General features: G+C 49.4%; 2 protein-coding genes across 17 annotated transcripts in view; one reads left to right on the top strand and one right to left on the bottom strand.

The window, feature by feature from the left end:
- ACAD9 (acyl-CoA dehydrogenase family member 9) overlaps positions 1 to 24,888 on the top strand; it is a 49,609-nt gene extending 24,721 nt beyond the window's left edge. For both annotated transcript variants that reach the window (XM_038565513.1, XM_038565514.1), the window contains exons 5-18: positions 621 to 721; positions 1,572 to 1,650; positions 2,860 to 3,034; positions 5,246 to 5,319; positions 9,788 to 9,863; positions 11,313 to 11,383; positions 11,642 to 11,761; positions 18,855 to 18,983; positions 20,942 to 21,021; positions 21,728 to 21,854; positions 22,048 to 22,125; positions 22,603 to 22,731; positions 23,348 to 23,420; positions 24,336 to 24,888. In XM_038565513.1, the coding sequence (XP_038421441.1) occupies positions 621 to 721; positions 1,572 to 1,650; positions 2,860 to 3,034; positions 5,246 to 5,319; positions 9,788 to 9,863; positions 11,313 to 11,383; positions 11,642 to 11,761; positions 18,855 to 18,983; positions 20,942 to 21,021; positions 21,728 to 21,854; positions 22,048 to 22,125; positions 22,603 to 22,731; positions 23,348 to 23,420; positions 24,336 to 24,436 (1,413 nt within the window). In that variant the 3' untranslated portion in view covers positions 24,437 to 24,888. The remainder of the gene's footprint in view (positions 1 to 620; positions 722 to 1,571; positions 1,651 to 2,859; positions 3,035 to 5,245; positions 5,320 to 9,787; positions 9,864 to 11,312; positions 11,384 to 11,641; positions 11,762 to 18,854; positions 18,984 to 20,941; positions 21,022 to 21,727; positions 21,855 to 22,047; positions 22,126 to 22,602; positions 22,732 to 23,347; positions 23,421 to 24,335) is intronic.
- CFAP92 (cilia and flagella associated protein 92 (putative)) overlaps positions 22,746 to 26,412 on the bottom strand; it is a 59,496-nt gene continuing 55,829 nt past the window's right edge. For 7 of the 15 annotated variants that reach the window (XM_038565499.1, XM_038565497.1, XM_038565500.1 and 4 more), the window contains one exon: positions 22,992 to 24,108. In XM_038565499.1, coding sequence (XP_038421427.1) covers positions 23,876 to 24,108 — 233 coding nt within the window. In that variant the 3' untranslated portion in view covers positions 22,992 to 23,875. The other 8 variants (XM_038565504.1, XM_038565511.1, XM_038565501.1 and 5 more) reach the window with 7 other exon arrangements.

The following is a 26,412-nucleotide window of genomic DNA, read 5'->3' as shown; positions in this document are numbered from 1 at the left end:
TTACTCAAGGCTGGCTCTGCTCACGCTAGAAAGTGAACAGTATGCCTGTCTTCTTCCCCCTCCCCCCCCCCCCCCACCACCCACCCATCCCCGAGCACTTGCTCCCCACAGTCATCCAGTGAAAGAGCAGACTTCTCCTCATGGCACTGACTGAGAAGGGGTGGGACAGTTCTGACACTGCCTGTGCACTTTTATCCTAGGTGTGGCTCTAGCATTCCTGTGTCTTCATGTATTGTCATCTAAACACCCCTCCCGTGGGTAGGATTATCCCATGTGGAGTTGATAGGATGGAGGCTCAGAGGAGGGACATCCTGGCCCCAGTTTACCCAGCCCGGAAGCGGAGGAACAGTGATGACAATCCTTGAGTCAGACCCAAAGCCATGCTGGTGCTCCAGGCCCAGGCCCCACTGGAGCGTGCACTTCGGGGTGGTTCCTTAGCAGCCTGACTCCTCAGACCTGTCAGCAGCTCTCCATTTCCCACTTGGGGCTGCTGGCTCTGCGCTTGGGGTATCCCTCTCCTGCATGAGATGTTTGCTCCAGGAGGGGTTGTGTTCTGTAAGCACCTTTCACACATTCTTTTCTCCCCACAGCTGATAGTGGCCTGTGTGTGTTTTGTTTAGGGGATCATCTTGGCAGGCAACAAGGAGCAGAAGGCCAAATACCTGCCCAGACTGGCATCGGGGGAGCACATCGCCGCCTTCTGTCTGACGGAGCCAACCAGGTCTGCCCCTTGGCAAGAGGTGCCACATGGCAGCCTCCAGGGCATCTTCCAGGGCGCCCTAGGATGAGGGTTGTGGGTTTTGGTGAATAGGTGGTCTTTTCTCTCTTCTCTCCTTGAATCTGCTAGAGAGTTGACTCAGCAACTTTTCTTATCAATTCTCTTTACCTTATTTCTCTGTCTCAGACTTGAAATGAGATATGAACCCAACAGCACCCATCAAATAATTGCTTTGTGGTCTGAGTACACCTTATATAGGATAATGCATTCAGGCTTCCAAGCAACTTTGCAGATGTATAGGGCTGGCAGTATTGTCCATGAGCAGGTTAGGAACTGAGGTTCAAGGAGGTCATATCATCAGCCCGAGGTCACACAGCCCGCTTAGGACTTAGGACTTTTGACAGATCCATTACTTGGACCGTGCTCCATCCTACTTCCCCTCACTTGGGAACCGAGGTTGCCCCACACTCCTCCTCGCAGGAGCTCAGATGAGCCCATTCTGCATGCACATTCCCAGGTTTCAGCCTAAGGCCAGGTTGTTTACACTGCCGCTCTTTCGTGTGATGAAGCAGGGACCCTCAGATCCAGCCTCCTGCTTGTCTTCATAAATAAGGTCTTACTAGAGCACACTATTTGTTCACAGGGTGTTTGGCCCCCTATCCACAGTGGCAGGGTTGAGCAGGCAGGCAGACATCCCATAGCCTGCAAAGCTGAATACATTTATTATCTGGCCCTTTATTTTTAAAAGTTTGCCAACCCCTGTGTTAAAGTACCAAACCCTCCATTTTTAGCCCCAGAACTGTTCTCCATCCCTGGCATCGCTCTCCTCAACTGCGTGTTTCTGTTCCCACAGTGGCAGTGATGCGGCCTCCATCAAGACCAGGGCCACGCTGAGTGAGGATAAGAAGCACTACATCCTCAATGGCTCCAAGGTAGTTGTCTGTGGCCTGCCGAGCATCTTAGCTATGGCCTGCACTGCGTATTGACCACTCCACACGCCTTGGGCCCTAAAGCACATGCACATCATCTCTTGTATGCTGTTGAGGCAGCTCTCAGATGGATGTTACTCTCTCTCTCTTTTTTTATAGATTTTATTTATTTATTTGAGAGAGTGCACAAGCTGTGGGGGAAGGACCGAGGGAGAAGTAGACTCCCCACTGAGTAGGGAGCCTGATGCAGGAGCTCGATCCCAGAATCCTGGGATCATGACCTGAGCCCAAGGCAGATTCTTCACCAACTGAGCTATCCAGGCACCCAGATGCTATTCTCTTTTTTTGGAAGAAGATACTGGCTCAGAGAAGTAAAGTGTCTTGTCTTGCAAGCATCCTATGTCTGCTCAGTGGCAGAACCAGGATTGGAAGCAAGTTGGAAGCAAGGCATTCTGGCTCCAGAGTCTACATGCTGATGCAGAATCAGCTACCTCCCTGAGCTACTGTTGTGTGTTCTTTTAATTTATTACACAAACTTTCAAATACATAGAAAAGGTTAGTGTAATGAACTTGCACGCAGCTGGCACCAGCTTCAGCAGTTAACTAGCTCCTAACCCACCTTGTTTCCTTGCTCAGCATCCCTGCATCACATCCCTGAGAGTTTCAACACATCTCTACAGGATAAGACTTAAAAAAACAAAGTCAAAATGCCATTAACACATTTAAAAATTTATCATTTCTTTGTGTAGTCAGCATTCCAGTTTCCCTGGTGTCTCATACCTTTGTATTTTCCAACAATTTGCTTGAATCAAGAGCCAAATAAGTTTCATACATCCCAGTTTGTTGAAAAATCCCTTTATCTCCCCCCCACCCCCCCACCCTTCCTGTCTCCTTATTCCTGCCTGCCTGCTTTGCTTTCTTGAGGACACGTGACTCCTTGATTCTAAGAGCGTGGACTGTCTCCGTACCATTGGTTTCACGTCTGTGCACACACACACACATTGTGCCTCTTGGGGAAATCCTTGATCTGGGGAGACTGGGTGAGCCCCTGTCTTCTGTCCACACAGGCTTGGCTTTTCCAGCACCAAGAGCTTTACGCTTCTGGCCTGAGGTTTGACAAGCAGCTGGGGTGTCTCTTGGGAAAGGGTGGAGCTGAGAGGTGGTGTATGACAGTCCAGTTTTCTCCAAACCCCTTTTTCTTTCTTTGCTCAGATCTGGATCACCAATGGAGGAATCGCCAATGTTTTTACTGTGTTTGCAAAGACACAGGTGGTGGATTCTGACGGCTCCGTAAAAGACAAAATCACAGCACTCATAGTAGAGAGAGACTTTGGTGGAGTCACTAATGGGAAACCCGAGGATAAATTAGGCATACGTGGCTCCAACAGTAAGTAGCGGGGGGAGGGGGCACCCGGGGGGGCACCCCTCAGCCCAATCCAAATTCAAGATAAAATGAGATGTAAATAGTTTTGGTTCCACATAAGCATGTCAGCAAAATCACATTAAGAATGCTATGGTGACTCCATGGCAGTGTGGAGGAGCTCATTGAAGCTAATTTACTCTATCAACACATGTTGCTTGTATCCCCCTCCATGCAGCAGGCATACTAATCTCCATGTGAGCTCATTGCAGCCTTGTGGAGCACTTTGTCCCATGGGGGAGGCAATAGTGGACACCAAGGAGGCAGAGGGTATCCGAGGTAAACACTTCACTGCAGGACACCGTATCTTTCCTACCTAGAACCTCCTGCCTTTTGCTCTCCCTCATACCCCCCCCCCCCCCCCCCCCCCCCCAGGCCCACCTGCAGCTCCTGGACAGCACTTGGTCCCCTTGAGGCTGGTGTCCTGTAAGTGGCTCTTGTCCTGACCAGCACTGTCACAGAGTCCTCACAAGACTCTGCCTCTTGGGGCTCCTAGTTCAGATCGTGGAGTATCTGTGCTGCAGGGGACTGTCTGCTGCCCTTGGTGCCTCCAGACCCGCTTCTGTTTGCCATCCCGTCTTGAGATCCTGGGTTCTGTATGGCAATATTTGCTACCTCGGCCTGGTTCGATGGGGTCAGAGGACCCTGAGCACTGACTTGGCTCCAAGAAACTCCGTGACTTCAGACAAGCTAGTTTACTTTCCTGTGCTTCCTTTTCCTCACCTATTGCAAAGAGGTGATAACGCACATAGCGATGTGACCTGGGAAAGGAGTGTTTGGATGCCTGTACAGTGCTTTCATGCACATGGAAGCAGGTTGTACCACCAGACTGTTCTGCTTATTCATACGTAGAACATTCCAGCAGAGGAAAGAGTGTTCTCAAAGGCCCAAGATAAAGAGCCTGGTGTGCTGGTGAGAAGATGGTCAGTGTGACCCAGGTGAGGGGGAGAGCAGGGTGGTAGCCCTGCACCACTGCCAGGGCAGTGTCCATAGTGAAGTCAGGGTAGGTGCTGCCCCTGGGATGCAGCAGCCCCACAAAGAGTGGATCGAGTGGCCCAGGTGAGGTCAATGAGGAGGGTCCTCCCCACACAAAGTAGCCTGTGAAAGAATGAGAGCCACTAGGACAAGGGCCTGGCCCTGTAGCCCATGTGTCATAAAAAAGGAGCCAGCAGCCACCGAAATGATTTCATTATATTTCACAACCAAGCTATTGGAATAGAATAGTCAGCAGACCTGGTTGCTCACACCTAGCTTGCTTGCTGTTTGGCTCCTTTTGAGCCATGACCTTTGTCCTGAGTCTCCCTTTACTCCAGTGTTAAGTTGCCAGGAGTTGCAGTCTTGATGTGACAGCATGTGAAGACATGTTGCTACAGAAAACATGGTGCAAAAGTCCCCATTGCCTCCTGCCTCTGTCCTTGCCACTGGCACCTTTCCCCTCTCTGCCTGCCTCTGCACACTAAGCGCTTCCTTACTTCAAGGTCTGCCACTGTCACCCTGTCTGAGGATCCACCCCAGCGCTTATCTGAGAGGGTGAGCCTTTGTCACCCTCAGTCTGCAGGTGCTGGGTGGCCTGCTCCGGGCTGTGGTTGGATCCCGATCTGCTGCATTTGTGTACCGTGCTAGGGCTTGTTCTCATAGCAAATCACAGGAGCGTCTGGGGGCCTGAGCCAGACCACCCAGCACTGGGAAGGCCACGGCTCGTGTCAGGTGGGTTCTGTGTCCCTGGTGACAGCTGGAGGGACAAGGCAGGGAAAGGCAGTTTGCTTCCACAGAGGCATAGTGCAGGGTGTGACTACATCTGAGTTAAGTGGGATCCATCCTCCTGTTGAGTCCAGGGACCTCAGAAAGTCTGTGCCATCCACTTTCATGGTTCTTCCTCTGGCTTGTGCTCCTCCTTCAAACTTCTGCTGAGTGTCCTCTTAGAAAAGCCTGATGGAAGCCCTTAACAAAAATACTATTTACTCTCTCTCTGACCTCTGTCCCCACTCTATTTCTATTTGTAGTATTAGAACATCCATCATGTCCCTAGCAAAATATGAGCTCCATGTGGACAGGACCTTTGTCTTTCAGTAGCTGGAGAATGAGTTGAATGAATGAATGAATTACATTTCATGCCTATTGATCAAGTGCAAGTAGTCTGTACTCATTACATAAGGCTTTCAATTTCATCTTTTTCAGCTTGCGAGGTCCATTTTGAAAACACCAAGGTGCCCATCGAAAATGTCCTTGGAGAAGTCGGAGGCGGGTTTAAGGTGCGTTTTGAAAGCAGCCCCTGTGAGGACAGCGTGTGGATTCATGGTACAGCTTGTGGGCCCCAACTTCCTGTCCCATCCCTGCCTGTAGCTGACCAGTGCGTGCTTGCCAGATGACTGTGCAGAGTTCTTCGATGGGAAATTAACAGAATGGAAAAGTTGGCTCCCAGAAGAGGGAGTGTGTCATCTGTGAGGCTTCCTTTGCCTTGAGCAGGGAAAGGATTCCTCTTCCCGATGAGTGAAAGAAAGCAGACCAGTGGGCACTGAAGCAGCTCAGGTTCTCTGAATGCACAACCCTGGGTCCTGAAGCCCTTCCCTAATTTTTTTCTTGGAGTTAGATTATTATTTTGTTTAATTGACCTATAACTCCCATCACATAAATACACAATTTTTAAATGTACTCAGCATTATTTAGTTTATTCACTATGTTGTACAACTATCACTGTGGCCTAATTCTGGAACATTTTCATCCCCCGAAAGAAATCTTCTCATTTCCCAGTCTTTGGCAATTGCTACTTTACTTTGTTTCTGTGGATTTGCCTATTTTGAACATTTCATGTAAATGGAATCTATATGCAATCTTCTGTGTCTGGCTTCTTTCTCTTAGCATAATGTTTTCAAGGTTAATCCACGTTGTAGCACTTGCCATTCCTTTCTGTAGCTGAATAATATTCCATTGTAGGGACACACCATATTTGTCTGTTCATGAGCTCATGGACGTTTGGACTGTTGACACATGGGGACTATTATCAGTAATGCTACTGTGAATATTCATATACAAGTCCTTGTGTGAACTGTATGTTTTCAGGTCTTTTGGGTATATACAGCTAGAAGCAGCATTGCTGGATCATATGGTAACTGTATGTTTAATTTTTTGAGGAACTGCCGGACTGTTTCCCACAGTGGCTGCACCATGTTTCATTGCCCATGGCGGAGTAGAAGGAAGGGTCCAATTCCTCCACGTCCTCTCACCAGTGCTTGTTATTGTGCATTTTTAAAATTATAGCCATCCCAGGGAGTGTGAAGTGGTATCTCATTATGGTTTGGCTTACATTTACCTAGTGACTGACCAGGTTGAGCATCTTTCCATGTGCCTACTGGCCATTTATACATCTTCTTTGGAGAAATGTATTTTGAAATCCTTTGGCCTATTTTTTTTATAAAGCCTTTTTTTTTTTTTTTTTTTTTTTTTGTAATCTCTACACCTCTCGTGTGGCTCCAACTCATGACTGAGATCAAGAGTGGCAACACTCCCCCTGACTGAGCCAGCTGGGTACCCCCTCCTTTGCCCATTTTTAAACTGGCTATTTGTCATTTTTTTTCCTTCTTTTTTTTAAAGATTTTTTTTTTTTAGAGGCACCTGGGTGGCTCAGTTGGTTGGGTGTCTGCCTTCAGCTCAGATCATTAGCTCTGGGTCCTGGGATTGAGCCCCTTGTCATCATTGGTCGTCATTGTTTCATCGAGCTCCCTGCTTAGGAGTCTGCTTCTCCGTCTCCCTCTGCCTGCCTCTCCCCCTGCTCGTGGACTCACTTTCTCTCTCTCTCTCTCTCTCTCTCTCTCTCTCTTTCAAATAAATAAAATCTTTTTAAAGATTTTTTTTTTTTTTTTTAAAGAGAATTCAAGCGAGGGTAACTGACAGGGAGTGGCAGATGTTGGATCCCTGCTGAGCAGGGAGCCTAACACAGGACCTGATCCTAGGACCTTGGCATCATGATCTGAGCTGAAGGCAGATGCCCAACTGACTGAGCCAGCCAGGCGCCCCTGATTATTTTTCTTTGTTGTTGCCTTACCTTAATTTATCAGGTGACCTGGGCAAGTTATCCTCACTCTGGGGAGCCCCATCCACCTTGGCTGTGAAGCAGGAATCACAGCAGGTACCTTTCTCCCTTCCTGGTATGAGAATCTGATCATGCATTTAGCCAAAACTGACTTGAGGCTGCTTGGTGAGTGTTGACCAAAGGGCTTGAGAGGTGAAAGGACAAAAAGGGAGCAGTGTGTGCATAGTGGTATGTTTGTTATTTGCTTAACCCAGATATTATATGCAGATGAGAGAATATAGGTGGAAAAAATGAAATTACCTGAAGCTTAGCACCAGCAGAGTTGCTATTCATCATTCAATTTAGATGCTTATCTTTCTAGACCTTTTTATTTACTTAAAGTAGACTCCATGCTGGGCTCCAAGCCCAGCATGCAGCTTGAACTTATGACCCTGAGATCAAGACCTGAGCTGAGATCAGGAGTCAAACACTTAGCCAACTGAGCCACACAGGTGCCCCTCTCTAGACCTTTTTAAAGAGTATACATCTCTAAACATTTGGTAATACCATTTGTGTAATATAGCCTGAGTTTTTGTTTTTGTTTTTGTTTTTCATATACCAAGCGATCCTAACACTCTTCATGCCAGTAAATGTATACTGCTGATATTTAATGCTGCGGGGTATTTCTTTGTGTGATGATGGCACATTTACTGTTCCTAGGATTGGGCATTTAACACTTTTCTCTTTCTACTCAGAACCTTATTGTGTGGTATATCTCCTTGTTTGCATCTGTGTACACTTGTGTGATTATTTCCACAGTTTCAACACCCAGCAGTAGGCTTTCCAGGTCTGAGGGCAGTTTTAGTTGTTGGCCCACTGCCAGGTCACTTATGGGGAGTTGGGCTGGCTACTTTGTGGGAATGCCCCTTGCCCTAGTCTTTTCCACATGAATTAAAACATTTTCCCACTGTGTTAGATGAAAAAAAAATTGTTTTAAAGATTTTATTTATTCATGAGACACCGAGAGAGGCAGAGACATAGGCAGAGGGAACTTGATGTGGGACTCGATCCCGGATCCTGGGATCACGCCCTGAGCTGAAGGCAGACCTCAACTGCTGAGCCACCCAGGCGTCCCTGGAAATCTATTTTCTTTCGCCTATTAAAACTATTGTTTTTGGGTCCCCCACAGGGAGTCTGCTTCTCCCTCTACCTATGTCTCTGCCTCTCTGTCTCATGAATAAATAAATAAAATCTTAAAAAAAAAATAGATTTCCAGAGTCCTTTCTTTGTCATTAGTAGGATCACTTGTCATTTGGCCTAAATGCTAAACCATGAGTGATTCTGGAGACTGCAAAATGATCAAAGGCCAGGTGAAAATCACCTGGCTGAAGTGAGAAAAAAGGAAGAGCCAGCAGTCAGGTCTTTCAGATAGACCTTCGAGGCAGGGAAGCAGTTGGTGTCAGGCAGGGGCTGTTGGGAACATGGATAGTGTCTGGCTTCTGGCAAGCTGCAGTGTAGAATGTAGTTGTACAAATGACAGGAGACATCAGCAGGAAAGCTAAAAGTGTGCAGGTGCCATCCAGGCAGGAGGGGAGGCCCCAGGGTTGAGTAGGAGGATTGATAATTGAGCTCAGGAGCCCTTCCTGAGAAAGGGTGAAATCTATTACATCTTTGATGTCTAGGGAATAAGACCTAGTCCCTAATCTTTTTTTTTTTTTTTTTTTTTTTTTAATGAGGGTAAGAATAAATTCTGAAGGGGCCATGAAATGGACTTTGCTCATAAAGCATGAGCCAGCTTTTGCATGCCCGTGTGGGCAGAGGGAATGAGGTAGGAGAATTCACTTCCTCCTCATAGTCCCAGCAGGTCCGGAGACCAGTGCCCACACACCGCCTGAGGCACAGGAAATCTGAGGTCAGAGGCATGGCCCCAGGAGGAGGCAGGGCAGGATCTGGGTGTCACACCGTGGTAGGACGTAACCTCACCCTCTCCCCCTTGTTTCCACATTCCCCAGCCCCTAGGACTGAGCAGGTACAGGCAGTACCCCCCCACCCTGTCATTGGAACCGTTGTTTCCTACCTCACAGTGTCTGCTTTGAGATTCTCCCATTCAGAATAGCAAGTGATCATAAATTCAGAATCCATTACATGATTTATTCAACCAAGTCACAAATACGCATGGAGTGAATAACAGTAATATGTTTGAAGTTGAGCTTTTAGGAAAAACAGTGATGTTCACAGACTCCTTTCTGCCCTCAGCCCCAGCTGGTCCTTGAAGTCTCCGATTTGGGCACCACAGGTGTGGTAGGGGCTTGACGGGTCACTGCTGTCCTTCAGGAGGCTCATGCTGGTGGGAAAGTCCAGGTAGTTTGCAGGGTGTACCCACCAGGTCTTAGTTTCTGCTCTCCTCTGAGGACTAAGAGGTGGCCTGTTCTGTGATAACATCGTCCCATTCCTTTATCGGGGTGACTCCAAGAATGTTTGTGACTGAGTTATTACCTCCTTGTGTGTTGGGACTATACTGTCCTCCAGCCTGGTGGGGATTCACAGGACGATTAACTTTCCCAGGTGCTGGCACAGATTTCTCTAGAGACTTGCCTTTTGTCCTCAAGAAACCTGGTAAAAGTAGACAAGCAGCACTGTGGTCTGTCACCTGTGGTCCTCCCGGACACTAAGAGTGCAGTCCCGGTGAGCCGCACCCTCTCTCTCTCCAGGTGGCCATGAACATCCTCAACAGTGGGCGGTTCAGCATGGGCAGCCTTGTGGCCGGGATGCTCAAGAAATTGATAGGTAAGTCGGGGACAGGAGCCATTTGTGGCACAGGCTTGGCCTGCGGCCCCCTCCATCCTGGAGGCCCTGCCGTGTCCTCCTAGCAGGCTAGTGCAGAGCCAGGCCTTTGGAAAAAGCCCAGCTGCAGTCTGAGATTCGGACTTCAGTTTAGACCAAAAAATGTGGTCAGTCTGCCCCCAAGTGGTTACTGTTCCTTTTTCATACTTCTATGTCTTACCTACTCACAAAGGATCCAGGGAGTGAGGAAGTAGACGGTCCATCAGAGTCAGGAGGGGTTGCTGCTCTGACAACTAAGGACAGAGCTACTTAAACATCCAGATGTGAGCAAGACACTGGTGCTTTCACAAGACCCCCAATTTGTAGGAGGCTCTGTGGGTGAGGAGTGGAACTCCTACTCACTCCGTCTCAGGATCTTCCCTTTTTTTTCTGTTAGCATACCTGAAAGTAAGAGTCTTTGGTCTGTGAATTTAGAACAGCCCTATGGGGTTTTTTTGGGCACAGATGTCATTATCATTTCAGCTAAGTGGAAGTGACTGCTGGGAAAGGCACAGGGCCCTGCCGGTGAGGGGTGAGGGCTACCTGGGGCTGATAGTGCTGATGAAGTTCCTCAGAGTTCAGGGCCAGGTGGGGACAGGAAAGCTTTGTTTAGGTTCTTACCTCCATTTAGATGAGGCTCAGAGAGGGTAAGCAATTAGCCCAAGGCCACTCATCTGCCTATAAGTCAATACTGTGAGACTCTAGACTCGGGGCTTGTCTCACTTTGCTGAGCTGCCCCCCAACACCCTGAAGCCCCCGGGCCTCTTGCTTCGCCATCACGGAAACTCTTCCATGCAAGAGGTTTGTGGAGGCTCTCATCACCTGTCCCCAAAGGATGTAGACCCTTGATGAGACTAACTGCAGGGGGAGGGGCTGGCGTTTGCTGCTGGCCACTGGGAGGCCGCCACGTTCTCTCGGGTGCCTCCAGCGCTGGGTGCCTGTTCACAGCTCTACACATGACCCTCCTCTGGTGATGGACAGCTGTGACAGGCGTGGGCCTGCACCTCATGTCGGATGTTTCTAGGGCCCTGGCTCCATGTTAGGTGCCTTTCTTCCTTCTGCATCTCTGGTAACCTTGGCAGCAGTGCTGTGAGGTTGGTAGTGTTGTTCAGGGTTGATAGTTGCTTGGCCCAGCCTACTACCTAGTAAGAGAAAGTGCCAGGTTCAGGCCTGACTCTAAATTCTGGGCTTTTGTTGCTGTCTACTGCCATAGGCACTGTTGAGCATGAGCAGGCTTTCCTCTGACCAGATAATGCTAGGAAGGGGCAGCGCTGTCTTGCAGTGTGTTTGGTCTCAGCAGACCTGTTTCTCATAGTTCTGTCCTGAGTGTTCACAGGCTAGTGATGATAGCCTTCGGAAATCATTTTAGGACAGCCGAAAATGGTTCTTTTTAATGACTCTGCTTTTCTTCAGAAATGACTGCTGCATATGCCTGCACCAGGAAACAGTTCAATAAGAACCTCAGTGAATTTGGACTTATTCAGGTACCAAAGGTTCTGGGTGCTGCATGTGTTTGTTTCACAGGTGGGCATTAAAAGTGTGTGGTCTGTACTTGTGACGCCCACACAGCGATTCAGAAGACGAGTATAAAGCTATATTTAGTGTGGCTCCCTGTTATGAGGGCTTGGTTCTCTCGGGCATGGAAGCTTTGGGCTCTTACCTTCTCTGCTGGCTGGCAGAGGATCTGGGTCTTAGCACATGCAAATTGTTTCTTGGTTATGTTTTTTTTCTGAACACCCCAGGAAAAGTTTGCCCTGATGGCTCAGAAGACTTATGTAATGGAAAGTATGGCCTACCTCACTGCGGGGATGCTGGACCAACCAGGGTTTCCCGACTGCTCCATCGAGGCTGCCATGGTGAAGGTAATCCCTGCACAGCCTCAGAGACCTTAGCTGCGGCCTTTCAGCCCTGTGTCGCCTGCCACCTTCCTCTTCTCCTTAGCTTATAGGTCAACTTATCATTGATCCAGTATTTATGACGACCCCACCATGTGACAGACATGGCCCCAAGATGCAGCTGGAGAGGCCCACATGACATGGGAGAAACAACAAAGAGCAGTGCCCACTTGAGTACATTTATAGGACAGGTCAGTGGCTCCATAGGAGCCAAGTCGTCACCAGTCTATAGCAGATGGAGAAAATACAGGCCACATATTATAATTTCCCATCAGTATGAAAGCACCCAGGCTTTCTTGGGAAGGACTTCTGTTGTAGGTGTACAGCTTTCCACTTTTATTTATTTTTTTTTAATTTATTTTTTATTGGTGTTCAATTTACTAACATACAGAATAACCCCCAGTGCCCGTCACCCATTCACTCCCACCCCCCGCCCTTCTCCCCTTCCACCACCCCTAGTTCGTTTCCCAGAGTTAGCAGTCTTTACGTTGTCTCCCTTTCTGATATTTCCCACACATTTCTTCTCCCTTCCCTTATATTCCCTTTCACTATTATTTATATTCCCCAAATGAATGAGAACATATAATGTTTGTCCTTCTCCAACTGACTTCACCCAGCATAATACCCTCCAGTTCCATCCACGTTGAAGCAAATGGTGGGTATTTGTCATTTCTAATGGCTGAGTAATATTCCATTGTATACATAAACCACATCTTCTTTATCCATTCATCTTTCGTTGGACACCGAGGCTCCTTCCACAGTTTGGCTATCCTGGCCATTGCTGCTATAAACATCGGGGTGCAGGTGTCCCGGCGTTTCATTGCATTTGAATCTTTGGGGTAAATCCCCAACAGTGCAATTACTGGGTCGTAGGGCAGGTCTATTTTTAACTCTTTGAGGAACCTCCACACAGTTTTCCAGAGTGGCTGCACCAGTTCACATTCCCACCAACCGTGTAAGAGGGTTCCCTTTTCTCCGCATCCTCTCCAACATTTGTTGTTTCCTGCCTTGTTAATTTGCCCCATTCTCACTGGTGTGAGGTGGTATCTCATTGTGGTTTTGATTTGTATTTCCCTGATGGCAAGTGATGCAGAGCATTTTCTCATATGCATGTTGGCCATGTCTATGTCTTCCTCTGTGAGATTTCTCTTCATGTCTTTTGCCCATTTCATGATTGGATTGTTTGTTTCTTTGGTGTTGAGTTTAATAAGTTCTTTATAGATCTTGGAAACTAGCCCTTTCTCTGATATGTCATTTGCAAATATCTTCTCCCATTCTGTAGGTTGTCTTTTAGTTCTGTTGACTGTATCTTTGCTGTGCAAAAGCTGCTTATCTTGATGAAGTCCCAGTAGTTCATTTTTGCTTTTGTTTCTTTTGCCTTCGTGGATGTATCTTGCAAGAAGTTACTGTGGCCGAGTTCAAAAAGGGTGTTGCCTGTGTTCTTCTCTAGGATTTTGATGGAATCTTGTCTCACATTTAGATCTTTCATCCATTTTGAGTTTATCTTTGTGTATGGTGAAAGAGAGTGGTCTAGTTTCATTCTTCTGCATGTGGATGTCCAATTTTCCCAGCACCATTTATTGAAGAGACTTTCTTCCAATGGATAGTCTTTCCTCCTTTATCGAATATTAGTTGACCATAAAGTTCAGGGTCCACTTCTGGGTTCTCTATTCTGTTCCACTGATCTAGGTGTCTGTTTTTGTGCCAGTACCACACTGTCTTGATGACCACAGCTTTGTAGTACAACCTGAAATCTGACATTGTGATGCCCCCAGATATGGTTTTCTTTTTTAAAATTCCCCTGGCTATTCGGGGTCTTTTCTGATTCCACACAAATCTTAAAATAATTTGTTCTAACTCTCTGAAGAAAGTCCATGGTATTTTGATAGGGATTGCATTAAATGTGTATATTGCCCTGGGTAACATTGACATTTTCACAATATTAATTCTGCCAATCCATGAGCATGGAATATTTTTCCATCTCTTTGTGTCTTCCTCAATTTCTTTCAGAAGTGTTCTAGAGTTTTGAGGGTATAGATCTTTTACATCTTTGGTTAGGTTTATTCCTAGGTATCTTATGCTTTTGGGTGCAATTGTAAATGGGATTGACTCCTTAATTTCTCTTTCTTCAGTCTCATTGTTAGTGTATAGAAATGCCACTGATTTCTGGGCATTGATTTTGTATCCTGCCACGCTACCGAATTGCTGTATGAGTTCTAGCAATCTTGGGGTGGAGACTTTTGGGTTTTCTATGTAGAGTATCATGTCATCGGTGAAGAGGGAGAGTTTGACTTCTTCTTTGCCAATTTGAATGCCTTTAATGTCTTTTTGTTGTCTGATTGCTGAGGCTAGGACTTCCAGTACTATGTTGAATAGCAGTGGTGAGAGTGGACATCCCTGTCTTGTTCCTGATCTTAGGGGAAAGGCTCCCAGTGCTTCGCCATTGAGAATGATATTTGCTGTGGGCTTTTCATAGATGGCTTTTAAGATGTCGAGGAATGTTCCCTCTATCCCTACACTCTGAAGAGTTTTGATCAGAAATGGATGCTGTATTTTGTCAAATGCTTTCTCTGCATCTAATGAGAGGATCCTATGGTTCTTGGTTTTTCTCTTGCTGATATGATGAATCACATTGATTGTTTTACGGGTGTTGAACCAGCCTTGTGTCCCAGGGATAAATCCTACTTGGTCATGGTGAATAATTTTTTTAATGTACTGTTGGATTCTATTGGCTAGTATCTTGTTGAGAATTTTTGCATCCATGTTCATCAGGTATATTGGTCTGTAATTCTCCTTTTTGGTGGGGTCTTTGTCTGGTTTTGGAATTAAGGTGATGCTGGCCTCATAGAACGAATTTGGAAGTACTCCATCTCTTTCTATCTTTCCAAACAGCTTTAGGAGAATAGGTATGGTTTCTTCTTTAAACGTTTGATAAAATTCCCCTGGGAAGCCATCTGGCCCTGGACTCTTGTGTCTTGGGAGGTTTTTGATGACTGCTTCAATTTCCTCCCTGGTTATTGGCCTGTTAAGGTTTTCTATTTCTTCCTGTTCCAGTTTTGGTAGTTTGTGGCTTTCCAGGAATGCGTCCATTTCTTCTAGATTGCCTAATTTATTGGCATATAGCTGTTCATAATATGTTTTTAAAATCGTTTGTATTTCCTTGGTGTTGGTAGTGATCTCTCCTTTCTCATTCATGATTTTATTAATTTGAGTCTTCTCTCTCTTCTTTTTAATAAGGCTGGCTAATGGTTTATCTATCTTATTAATTCTTTCAAAGAACCAACTCCTGGTTCTGTTGATCTGTTCCACAGTTCTTCTGGTCTCGATTTCATTGAGTTCTGCTCGAATCTTTATTAACTCCCTTCTTCTCTTGGGTGTAGGATCTATTTGCTGTTTTTTCTCTAGCTCCTTTATGTGTAAGGTTAGCTTTTGTATTTGAGTTCTTTCCAGTTTTTGAATGGATGCTTGTATTGCGATGTATTTCCCCCTTAGGACTGCTTTTGCTGCATCCCAAAGATTTTGAACGGTTGTATCTTCATTCTCATTAGTTTCCATGAATCTTTTTAATTCTTCCTTAATTTCCTGGTTGACCCTTTCATCTTTTAGCAGGATGGTCCTTAACCTCCACGTGTTTGAGGTCCTTCCAAACTTCTTGTTGTGATTTAGTTCTAATTTCAAGGCATTATGGTCTGAGAATATGCAGGGGACGATGCCAATCTTTTGGTATCGGTTCAGACCCAATTTGTGACCCAATATGTGGTCTATTCTGGAGAAAGTTCCATGTGCGCTTGAGAAGAATGTGTATTCAGTTGAGTTTGGACGTAAAGTTCTGTAGATATTTGTGAAATCCATCTGGTCCAGTGTATCATTTAAAGCTCTCGTTTCTTTGGAGATGTTGTGCTTAGAAGACCTATCGAGTATAGAAAGAGCTAGATTGAAGTCACCAACTATAAGTGTATTATTATCTAAGTATTTCTTCACTTTGGTTAATAATTGATTTATATATTTGGCAGCTCCCACATTCGGGGCATATATATTGAGGATTGTTAAGTCCTCTTGTTGAAAAGATCCTTTAAGTATGATATAGTGTCCCTCTTCATCTCTCACTACAGTCTTCGGGGTAAATTTTAGTTTATCTGATATAAGGATGGCTACCCCTGCTTTCTTTTGAGGACCATTCGAATGGTAAATGGTTCTCCAACCTTTTATTTTCAGGCTGTAGGTGTCCTTCTATCTAAAATGAGTCTCTTGTAGACAGCAAATAGATGGGTCCTGCTTTTTTATCCAGTCTGAAACCCTGCGCCTTTTGATGGGGTCATTAAGCCCGTTCACATTCAGAGTTACTATTGAGAGATATGAGTTTAGTGTCATCATGATATCTATTCAGTCCTTGTTTTTGTGGAATGTTCCACTGAACTTCTTCTTAAAGGGGAATTTTAAGAGTTCCCCTTAAAATTTCTTGCAGAGCTGTTTGGAGGTCACATATTCTTTCAGTTCCTGCCTGTCTTGGAAGCTCTTTATCTCTCCTTCCATTTTGAATGAGAGCCTTGCTGGATAAAGTATTCTTGGTTGCATGTTCTTCTCATTTAGGACCCTGAATATATCCTGCCAGCCCTTTCTGGCCTGCCAGGTCTCTGTGGAGAGGTCTGCTGTTACCCTATTACTCCTCCCCATAAAAGTCAGGGATTTCTTGTCTCTTGCTGCTTTAAGGATCTTCTCTTTATCTTTGGAATTTGCAAGCTTCACTATTAAATGTCGAGGTGTTGAACGGTTTTTATTGATTTTAGGGGGGGATCTCTCTATTTCCTGGATCTGAATGCCTGTTTCCCTTCCCAGATTAGGAAAGTTTTCAGCTAGAATTTGTTCAAATACATATTCTGGCCCTCTGGCCCTTTTGGCGCCCTCGGGAACACCAATTAAACGTAAGTTTTTCTTCCTCAGGCTGTCGTTTATTTCCCTTAATCTATCTTCATGGTCTTTTAATTGTTTGTCTCTTTTTTCCTCAGTTTCCCTCTTTGCTATCAACTTGTCTTCTATGTCACTCACTCGTTCTTCCACCTCGTTAACCCTGGTCGTTAGGACTTCTAGTTTGGATTGCATCTCATTCAATTGATTTTTAATTTCTGCCTGATGAGATCTAAATTCTGCAGTCATGAAGTCTCTTGAGTCCTTTATGCTTTTTTCTAGAGCCACCAGTAGCTGTATAATAGTGCTTCTGAATTGGCTTTCTGACAGTGAATTGTAATCCAGATTTTGTAACTCTGTGGGAGAGAGGACTGTTTCTGATTCTTTCTTTTGAGGTGAGGTTTTCCTTCTAGTCATTTTGCTCAGTGCAGAGTGGCCAAAAGCAAGTTTTATTGGGAAAAGGAGAAAAAGAGAGGACAGAAAGAAGGAAAGAAAAGAGAAAGAGAAAAAAAAGGAAGAAAAAAACGAAAAAAAAAGAAGAAAAAGAGAAAGAAAAAGAAAGAAAGGAGAAAAAAGGGGGGTGGGGGAAGGAAAGAAATCAAAAAGCAAAACAAAACAAAACAAAAAAAGAACCACGGGGGAGTATCTTCTGATTCTGTGTACTTTAAGTCCCTTGGCTTCTCCTGGAAGTTGTCTGTCTAGCTGGTCTTCTGGGGGAGGGGCCTGTTGTGCTGATTTTCAGGTGTTAGCAGTTGGGGGAGCTGCTGTGCCCCTGCCTGGTGCAGGGCTCAGTGGGGGGTTGTTTACCCCGTGAGGCCCCAGGAGCAACAGCCCTAGTGGCGGGGCCAGCTCTGCAGCCTTGGATTCAGCTCCGGCAAGAACTCCAGAGCTCTCCGTCTGCAGGGCCTGGAGGCTCCGGGGCGGGGCCGCTGCTCTGCTCAGCTCGGGCCAGGAGCGTCCTTGCGGTCCTGGGCCCTCCCGGCCTCTGCCTGTCCCGGGGGAGGCCGGATCCTGGGCTGTGTCCCGGCGCCCTGTGCTCCAGGGCCTGCGCTGTTGGATTCGCGCTCCCGGGCCGCACAGCCCCCTCTGCGGAGCTGCCGCCCGAGCCCCCCCAGCTGCTCCTGGAACCGCGCAGCCCCCTCCGCACGGAGCCTCTTCCTCTGCCCGAGCCCCTCCGAGCTGCTCCTGGGGCCGCGCAGCCCCCTCCGCGGAGCCGCCGCCCGAGCCCCTCCGCGCTGCTCCGGGTCCCGCCGGGTCCCACCATGCGCGCTGCAGCCCTTAGGGAGCTCGGCGCACTCTCCTGGGTGCGCAGTTGCTCTGTTACTGTCCCAGGGAAGCCGAGGGCATCCTCGCCCTTCTGGGTCCTGCTCCAACTCCCCGCGATACCCTTTCCGCCCGGGAAGGTCGGTGTAGCTCCTGCTTCTCCGGGACGGGGCTCTCCTGTCCTGGGGACACTCGCCCCGGTCTCAGCCCGGCTCCTCGCGGGGCCTCTCCCCCTTGGAGGCCTTTGTTTCTTTATTTCTTTTTTCCCGTCTTCCTACCTTGATAGAAGCGCAAACTCTTCTCACTCTAGCATTCCAGGTGTTCTCTCTTTAATTCTTAGGCCAAATTCATAGATTTTCAGGATAATTTGAAGGTTTTCTAGGTAATTTGGTGGAGACAGGTGATTTGGAGACCCTGCTCTTCCGCCATCTTGCCCCTCCCTCCAGCTTTCCACTTTTATGTGTCACCTGCAGGCACATGTTGGGCCAAGCAGCTCACTTACATGTGGAGAAGCAAGCTGCAGGTGAACGGGGCTAGGTGGACAGGGTCAGGCCTCCTGGAGAGGGAATCTGAAGTGGGTTTCAAAAGGACAGGAGTTTCCTCAGTGTAGAAGGTGTGGAGTGGGATCTTGCATCCCAGGGAAGCCTCAGAGATAGGAGGAGTCACGGTGGGTGGGGAGCCACAGCTGGTCAGTTAGGTCCAGAGAGAAAAGGACTTGTCCGAGGCCACCCAGTGAGACTGGCTGGGCTGGTCTTATCCTAGAGCCAGGTTCTCCATGTCAAGCTGCCTGTTCCATCCCCAGCCACTCTGCCCTGGCTGAGGCCCCCTCCCCCTCGTGGAAGGGACTTGGCCCTGTCACCCCTGTGCTTACCGTGTCCTGGCTCCATGGCAGGTGTTCAGCTCGGAGGGTGCCTGGCAGTGCGTGAGTGAGGCACTGCAGGTCCTCGGGGGCTCAGGCTACATGAGGGATTACCCATATGAGCGCTTGCTACGTGACAGCCGCATCCTGCTCATCTTCGAGGTGAGTGCCCGCCGCCCTGCCAACCCCCACACCCCCCCCCCCAAGTAGTCTCATTTGTCCCTCCTCATGCCTCTGCGTGGCCCCATTCTCCAGGGGTGGAGGTGAGGCTGAGGGGCCAAGCGAGCGCCCTTTTTGCTGAGCCTGTCCCTTCAGTTGTCTGTGGTGGGACAAACAGAGATCTCACGGGAGGCCCAGTTGTGCCTCCAGGGCTCACTCTGGGTTTGCCTTTCCTCCCCAGAGTACAGGCACCTCAGCAGGGTCCTCTCCATGGACTTTCCCAGCCCTGACACCTCCCTAATTGCTGCCCCCTCCATGGGCTCACAAGCCAAAAGAGGGAATTCTGTGAGTGGGGAGACCCCAGGTGGGATAACAAAGGGGGATGAGGAGCTCGTGGCCTGACTGACCAGGGTAGACTACGGAACACCAGTGCAGGGAGGGCCTGAGCTGCATCTCTCCCTCAGTGGGCTAGTGTCTCAGGAAGCCAGTGCACTTGGCCTTTGAGGACAGAAATGACTTTGGCCTGGCCAAGGGGAAGGTGGTTTGAGCCAAGGATAGGGAGATGGAACATGCTACCCCCAGATAGGGCATGCACTGAGTAGGATAAGCATATCTTTGTGGGAGCAGTGGATGGTCCTGGTAGGGGCGGAGCTGGGGCAGGTGGTAGAAAAGTTGGTGGGGTGGGGGCAGAGGGTAGATGAGAAGGGGAGCCAAGTAGCTAGGCTCGGGGGGCCCTTGGCCAGTAGGCAGAAGAGTTTGGATCTTACTGTGCAGGCACTGGAGGCCATTAGAGGTTTCTTTTTTTTTTTTTTTCATTAGAGGTTTCTGAGTAGGAAAGGACTTGAATGCATTCCCATTCTGGGAATTTCCCTGGGGCTGACGTGGGAGTTGCAGATGTGAGACCAGAGGCCAGGTGCACACAGTAGGAGAGAGGGCCGTGCAGAGAGAGGGATGGAATTAGGATGGCTGTAGGGTGTGCAGGAGGCAAGCCCAGAGATGAGACTTGGAGCCTGAGCATCCTGTGTGGTTTCTCAAGGGCGCTTTTGGATGCCCGGCTCCCAGGCTCCCCAACCCAGGGAAAGGCCTCATAGCTGCTAGTTCTCGCCATGCCCCCCACATGCCAGCCCTATGGTCTCCTTCCTTGGAGGACAGACAGGATGTGGCCAGCCTGAGGGTCCAGGGGCACTTTCCCAAGGGCTGCCCCCAGGACTGCTGCTTCCAAGGCCCCTTCCCCTTGACCTGGTTGAATTTGCTCCTATGTGACTAGATGGGGCAGCAGCTTTGAGGGCTGCAGAGTCCTCAGAGTGAGGCAGATGGTCCCATCTGGAGACTATGCAGGACTGGGCACACCTTGACTTGCAGTCCTCCCAGGGGTGTCTTCCTGTCCGTGGCCAGGCTGGCTGCAGGGCTCAGTGTCCAGTACTGGCTTTGTGACCCATGGCCCACCTCCCTGAAATAATCCCAAGGAGATTGGGAGGGGAACAGTGTGCACAGCAGCAGGGAAGAGGTGGCCCTCTGGGTACTGATACCCCGTACTGGGGGCAGCCAGCTCTCGTCCTTAGAGATCAGTGGCTCCCCTGAGGAACCTGGGAGCACTTGCTGCGTCCTGGGCATCGGCATCCCTCCCCTCAGGGAAAGGAGTTTCTCCCATTAATTATAAAGAAACCAAATTGGAGGCTTGGAAAAAGTGACTCCGTTATGTTTGGTCCTAGAAAGGTGGTAGATCCTGAGGGAGTCCCCGGTTGTCTGGTCGGCAACCTGCTCATCCCTGTGAAGGTGGGGCTAGCGTGTTGCCCTCACCCTCAGGTCACAGCCCTGCTCCCTTGCGAGGCTACTTCCAAAGCGGCAGCCTCCGTGGCACTGGCAAGCGGGCAGTGGGGTGGCCTACCCAGTTACACGCACAGCACAAACCAGCGCCATCCTAGTGGAGCCAACTTTAACCTCCATACTCCTGGCCACAGGGAACCAACGAGATTCTCCGGATGTACATTGCCCTGACAGGTCTGCAGCATGCTGGCCGCATCCTGACCACAAGGATCAAGTAGGTGCCAGCCCCACTGTCTGCTCCTCGGGCCCCATCCTGGGATAGACATCAGAATGGGGGTCATGGAGCCGTGCAGTGCTCAGCTCAGTCATAGGCTGGCTAGAGGGAAAGAAGGGGACAGGAGCCCTGAAAGCCAGACTGCAGAGCTTGGCCTTCACCTACAAGTGATAGGAGGTGCCAGCTGCCTCAGGAAGCCCTCATTGCCCTCCTCCCCTGGCAGTTTCTATCTCCCATGCTGCAGGGAGCTTTGTTTTCAGAGCCTAGGGATTGAGAGCTATCCCTCAGACAGGCACTGGGCTCCCAGACTAACATGAGACCACTTTCTTCACTCTTTCTCTTGCTCCTCTTAACCCCCATCATGGGGCTAGAACAACTAGAAATCACTGCTGGAGTCTGGTGTGAGTTGCTGAGAGCATCTTGCAGACTCCTTTACCCCAGAGCACCACCTGGGGGCTAGTTGTGACTGCTTCTTGTAGAGAGGCTCTGTGTGCTCTGCCTCAGAGACTGGCTGGGAGGTCTCAGGCATCCAGCAGGCCCAGGCTAGGGTAGAGCAGCATGTAGGGCCTGAGTTGTCCCTTTATTGTCTTGGATCACCAGAGGGAACCAGGTACCTGTAGCTCTGGGGTGCCAAGGGGGACCCTATTGCTCAACAGTGGGAACCAGCAGTGAGGCCTGAGTTCACGGGGCTGTGGGCTTTCTGCAGTGAGCTTAAACGGGGCAATGTGACCACTGTCATCGAGACTGTCAGCCAGAGGCTTCGAGACTCCCTGAGCCGAACCGTGGACCTGGGGTTGACAGGGAAGCTGGGAGCTGTGCACCCCAGTGTCGCAGTGAGTGGGCACACCTGGCATACCCCCCATGTGGGTGCCCTCCTGGTGGGTATCCTCGTCCAGAGGGCTGTGACCAGGGCATCTGGGAGGATGGCCCAGCCTGGTGGGCAGAGCCTGGGCCCCAGAGCCCTGGGCTGGGTGAGATGGGTACCGTGGGGAGTGGCACCAAGCAGTCTCTCCTCTGGCATACTAGGACAGCGCCAACAAGCTCGAGGAGAATGTGTATTACTTTGGCCGCACCGTGGAGACGTTGCTTCTCCGCTTTGGCAAGGTACCTGGGCCCCTGCCAGATCTGGGGATGGCAGGCCCTCCAGCTTGGGAGCCAGGGAGAATGGGGCATTTTATCTTTGGGACCAAGCCTAGAAAGAAAGCTTGGTCACCATGGATGGGTGGGGCTCTCTGTCCCAGGGGGCACTTGGGTAGATGTCCTTGGAGTAGGGAGGGGAGCCCAAATCTAGGGCCCTGATCTGTGAGGCTGCTGCTGCTCAGGCTGACATGAAGCACAGTAACCAGCAGCATGTGGTCTCAGCCAGGTTTCTGGGACCTGGTCTTGGCCTGATCCATGCCCAAATCTAGATAGAAGGGAAAACAAGGCGGCCAGTGAGCCAGCCTCCCACAACCCAAAGGGAGAGGCAGTGTTAACCCCCTTCTACTGAGGCATGAAGTGAGTCTTGGAGATGGCTGAAGATGGGCCCGGGGAGGGAGGTTCCTGGGTTGCATGTCTCCACCCTGGGCTCTGTGTTGGCAGACCATCGTGGAGGAGCAGATGGTCCTGAAGCGGGTAGCCAACATCCTTATCAACCTGTATGGCATGACAGCCGTGCTGTCGCGGGCCAGCCGTTCCATCCGAGTGGGGCTTCGAAACCACGACCATGAGGTAATAAGCCCTTGCCAGCTTTATCCTCTGCACTTTAATGAGGCCTGTGGTTGGGGAAGGGGGTCAGTGGATGGCAACGCTCAGTCAGGAGCAAGGGACTGGGCAAGTCAGGGCTTTGGTCCAGTGGTGGTCCCAGGAGGCTGGCAAGTTTGCTGAGCTGTGGCCAGTACCGGTGGTCAGCTCCAATGCGAAGATCTGTGCTGCTCAGGACATGGGGCCACTCCCTTTTGTTTTTCTATCTGAGGAAAAAAGAGTAAGTGATGGGGTCCCAAACCTTGTGCCTTCACCGCATCTGCCTTCCTTACCCTGCCTGAGGGGCCAGATGCAGTCACTAAGCACCTGCTGTGTGCTGGGTCTTTATTGTCCCTCAGTAGCCTCTGGGCACTAGCATTATGATGGCCTTCCTGCCATAGAGGAGACTGAGGCCCAGAGGTGTTGAGTAATTTGCTCTTGGGGACAGAGCTATTTGGGTCAGAGCTGGAATTAGAACCTAAGACTGACCCCCAAGCCAGGCCTTTTGACCCGAGCCAAGCTGCTTAGTTTGGCTGAGTTCTTGAAACACACACACCAGGGAAGGGATGCCCTATGTCATCCTCTTCAATCTTGGTTCTGACAGGTTCTGCTGGCCAACATCTTCTGTGCAGAAGCTTATTACCAGAATCTCTTCACCCTGTCCCAGCTGGACAAATGTAAGTAGGGTGGCCTTGGGAGGGAAGGTGGGCCTGAGTCCAGGTGACTGTTGATGGCCAGGCTCCCAGGGTCTGCTGGCTACTCACAAACCTCTCCCTTGAGTGAGGGCTGCTAAGGTCAGGTTCACCTGCAGCAGGGCCTGCCAGCTAGGAGCATATACCTGCAGGTGAAGACTGTCAGAGCCTCCCAGGGTGTGGCCCAGCATGCCTGGCCACCTAGCAGCCACCCAGTGATGTTCCACAAAGAAGGGAAGCATTTTATCTGCCTCTTTACCCCCTGCACTCCAGCTAAAATAAACCTGCCCTTCTAGCAGGTGTCTCAGGCTTTGGCCCTACCCTGTGCAGGGGCTTGGCACATAGGGCTGTTTGTCTAGAATGCTCCTCTACCGTAGCCACATGGCTATGTCTGAGAGGACCTGGCTCAGATTCCTCTGACCCTTACAGTCATTTCAGCCTCAAGGCTCCATGTTCTGTGTCCCCTGCTGTAGAGCCCAGCCCTGTTGCCAAGAGATGGAGGAGAGGCCATCATGGCACCTGCTGAGAAGAGGAGTACATGATTGTGTGCAGCTTCTGGCTCTGGGTGCTGGCATCTGTGTTCCATTCTGTGGTGGGAGACATGGTTTCTCTTGTAAAGGCTTGACTGGCAGAGGATCCTTCTCCAGCCCCTGTTCCCACAAGATCCAGAGTTCTGAGGGATCAACAAGATGAGCCCTTTGTTTTTCAGGATGAAGCCCCATCCCTCTTTTTCCCTACAGCCAGAATCACACTTCCTGAGGGTTTGGAGGAGGAAAGTTAGCTTCAGGGCTCCTTCACAGTGGGTGGGCTACTTTGTTTATTTAAAAAAAAAAAAAAAAAAAAGCCACACCCCAGCAGTATTTCTTTTCTCACAAACCTATTAATATTTTTTGCTTTCAGATTCTCCAGAAAATCTAGATGAGCAGATTAAGAAAGTGTCCCAGCAGGTCCTAGAAAAGCAAGCCTACATCTGTGCCCACCCTCTGGACAGGACGTCCTGAAGCAAATGGACAGTGTTCCCTACTGCCCCGAGGCCACAACCCATCGCTGGTCAGCTCTTTCTCCGGGAGGTGGAGCACTTGGAATTTTTACAAGTGGAAATGTTTTTTCCCAGTATAGACCAGAAGGACTTTCTCCTGGCCTGGGGGCGGAGCTTCTTTAGGCTTTGCCCTGCTGGCACTGCCACTTGACCTGATCCCAGGTGCTGAAGAGACAGGAGAGAGAATGCAGTTGGTGACACCTGGGAGCTGAGGGGCTTCTGCTAGTTTAGGAGACATACAGTGGCAACGGGCTTGTGCTGCTGCCTTTGCGTCAGGAGGTTGGTGGGGACCTGTTGCAGGCATGGATAGCTACTTCTGCAAGACCAGCTGTGTTCATAGAACAAATGCACTTAACCTGTGTACTGGGAACCATCTGACAACAAATATAAAATGCTTTACCCTTTTAGCCCTCACGCTGTATACTGAGCATGTTTTTCCTCAGAGCCGAGTTTCCCCCTTTGGTGATGGTGAGGGGTGGGTGCCCAGCCCAGACCACAGTACCCTAGGGATTTTTAAGGCCCTGTCTCTGGTCTTTTTTATGGTCTGATACATGATAACACATGTTTTTTCCTGCCTGGGGCCTTTCTCTCTGCTGTCTGTAGAGAGGTTGGCCTCTACTCCTGAAGAGGGGGGCAAAAAGGAATCTTAAGGCATGACTAGACCTTTGCATTAGTCTAGGCTCCTTTCTGCTGCTGTTTCCCCACACTGGGTCACAGCATGCTCACACTGGCAAGCTTTGAGGTTTCTTCTGGTTCTAGGTGGTTTGGGGCTCCAGAAAACCACACTACAGATGTCACCCTGAGGTGGGAAGAGAAGACAAGGCTCCTCTTTCCTTTCTTTTTTTTTTTTTTTTTTTTTTTTAAGATTTATTTATTCATGAGAGACACAGAGAGAGAGGCAGAGACATAGACAGAGGGAGAAGCAGGCTCCATGCAGGGAGCCTGATGCGGGACTCGATCCTGGATCCCAGGATCACGACCTGGGCCGAAGGCAGGTGCCCAACTGCTGAGCCACCCAGGCGTCCCTCCTTTCTTTTCAAGTACAAGTCAGTCTGCTATGCAAACACTGGGCTGGCCTGAGCCCTCTGCCAGGGATTGGATAACTAATCTTCAAAAGGTAAAACTTGACAAATCTTACGGCACTGGAGCTAAGTTACCAGTGAAACCTTAAAGGTCTTCGGGTGTTTTGTTGGCAAGGGGAGTACTAATCTGGTTCAATGCCAGCGACCAGAGGCTGCACAGAAGGTCTTTGCCAGGGAAGCTTGGGAAGCAGCTGTCCAGACCCCGTGCCCCCGGGACCTCCATTCAGGAAAGGGGGCTTCACTGTAGTCCCTGCAGTATGGACGCCCCTGTCGGCGGCTGGTTCTGTCTTCACTCGGCTGAGTTTCAAAGGCTGGGACCCCTGGTTCAAATCTCCCTTTCCCCCCTACCATTTCCAAGTTTTCTTTAAACATGGTGGGGAGGAGAGGCCTCAGTGTGCATCTGTGCCCAGGGAATGTGTGCTGGGAAGGCCTGCAGTGGAGTTCAGTGGCAGCAGTCGGGCCAAGGAGGTAAGCCTGGCATTGCTGGTCTGGTCTGTACCAACAGGACTGACCACGCAGCCCCAGAGCCTGGAGCTTGTTCTGAAGGGAAGGCAGCAGGGGCCAGACAGAAGGGAGACAAATTTCAGCAGCTTGTTGGCACTTCCTCTTGTTTCATGGAGCAGTTACCAGCTGCCTTCGAGGGTTAGAGAAGGAAAGAAATCCATTTTGTTTATCTGGTCTAGCTTTCTGAGAAAGGTTTCTCTGGCAAACCTTGTCACTAGGTAAACTTTCTCCCTGAACCAAGGTTCTGGCAACCAACAGATTTTGGTTCTCTGAGAACGTACAAATGATCTGGAGGCCCATCTTTATAAACAGAAGGATGAGAGGGACTCATGCTTCTAAACTCCCTCCTTCC

This window comes from Canis lupus, chromosome 20 (genome assembly GCF_011100685.1).
Source record: "Canis lupus familiaris isolate Mischka breed German Shepherd chromosome 20, alternate assembly UU_Cfam_GSD_1.0, whole genome shotgun sequence".
NCBI classification, from domain to species: Eukaryota; Metazoa; Chordata; class Mammalia; order Carnivora; family Canidae; genus Canis; species Canis lupus.
Note: the sequence above shows the minus strand (reverse complement) of the source record. Positions and strands in the feature narration are given on the sequence as shown.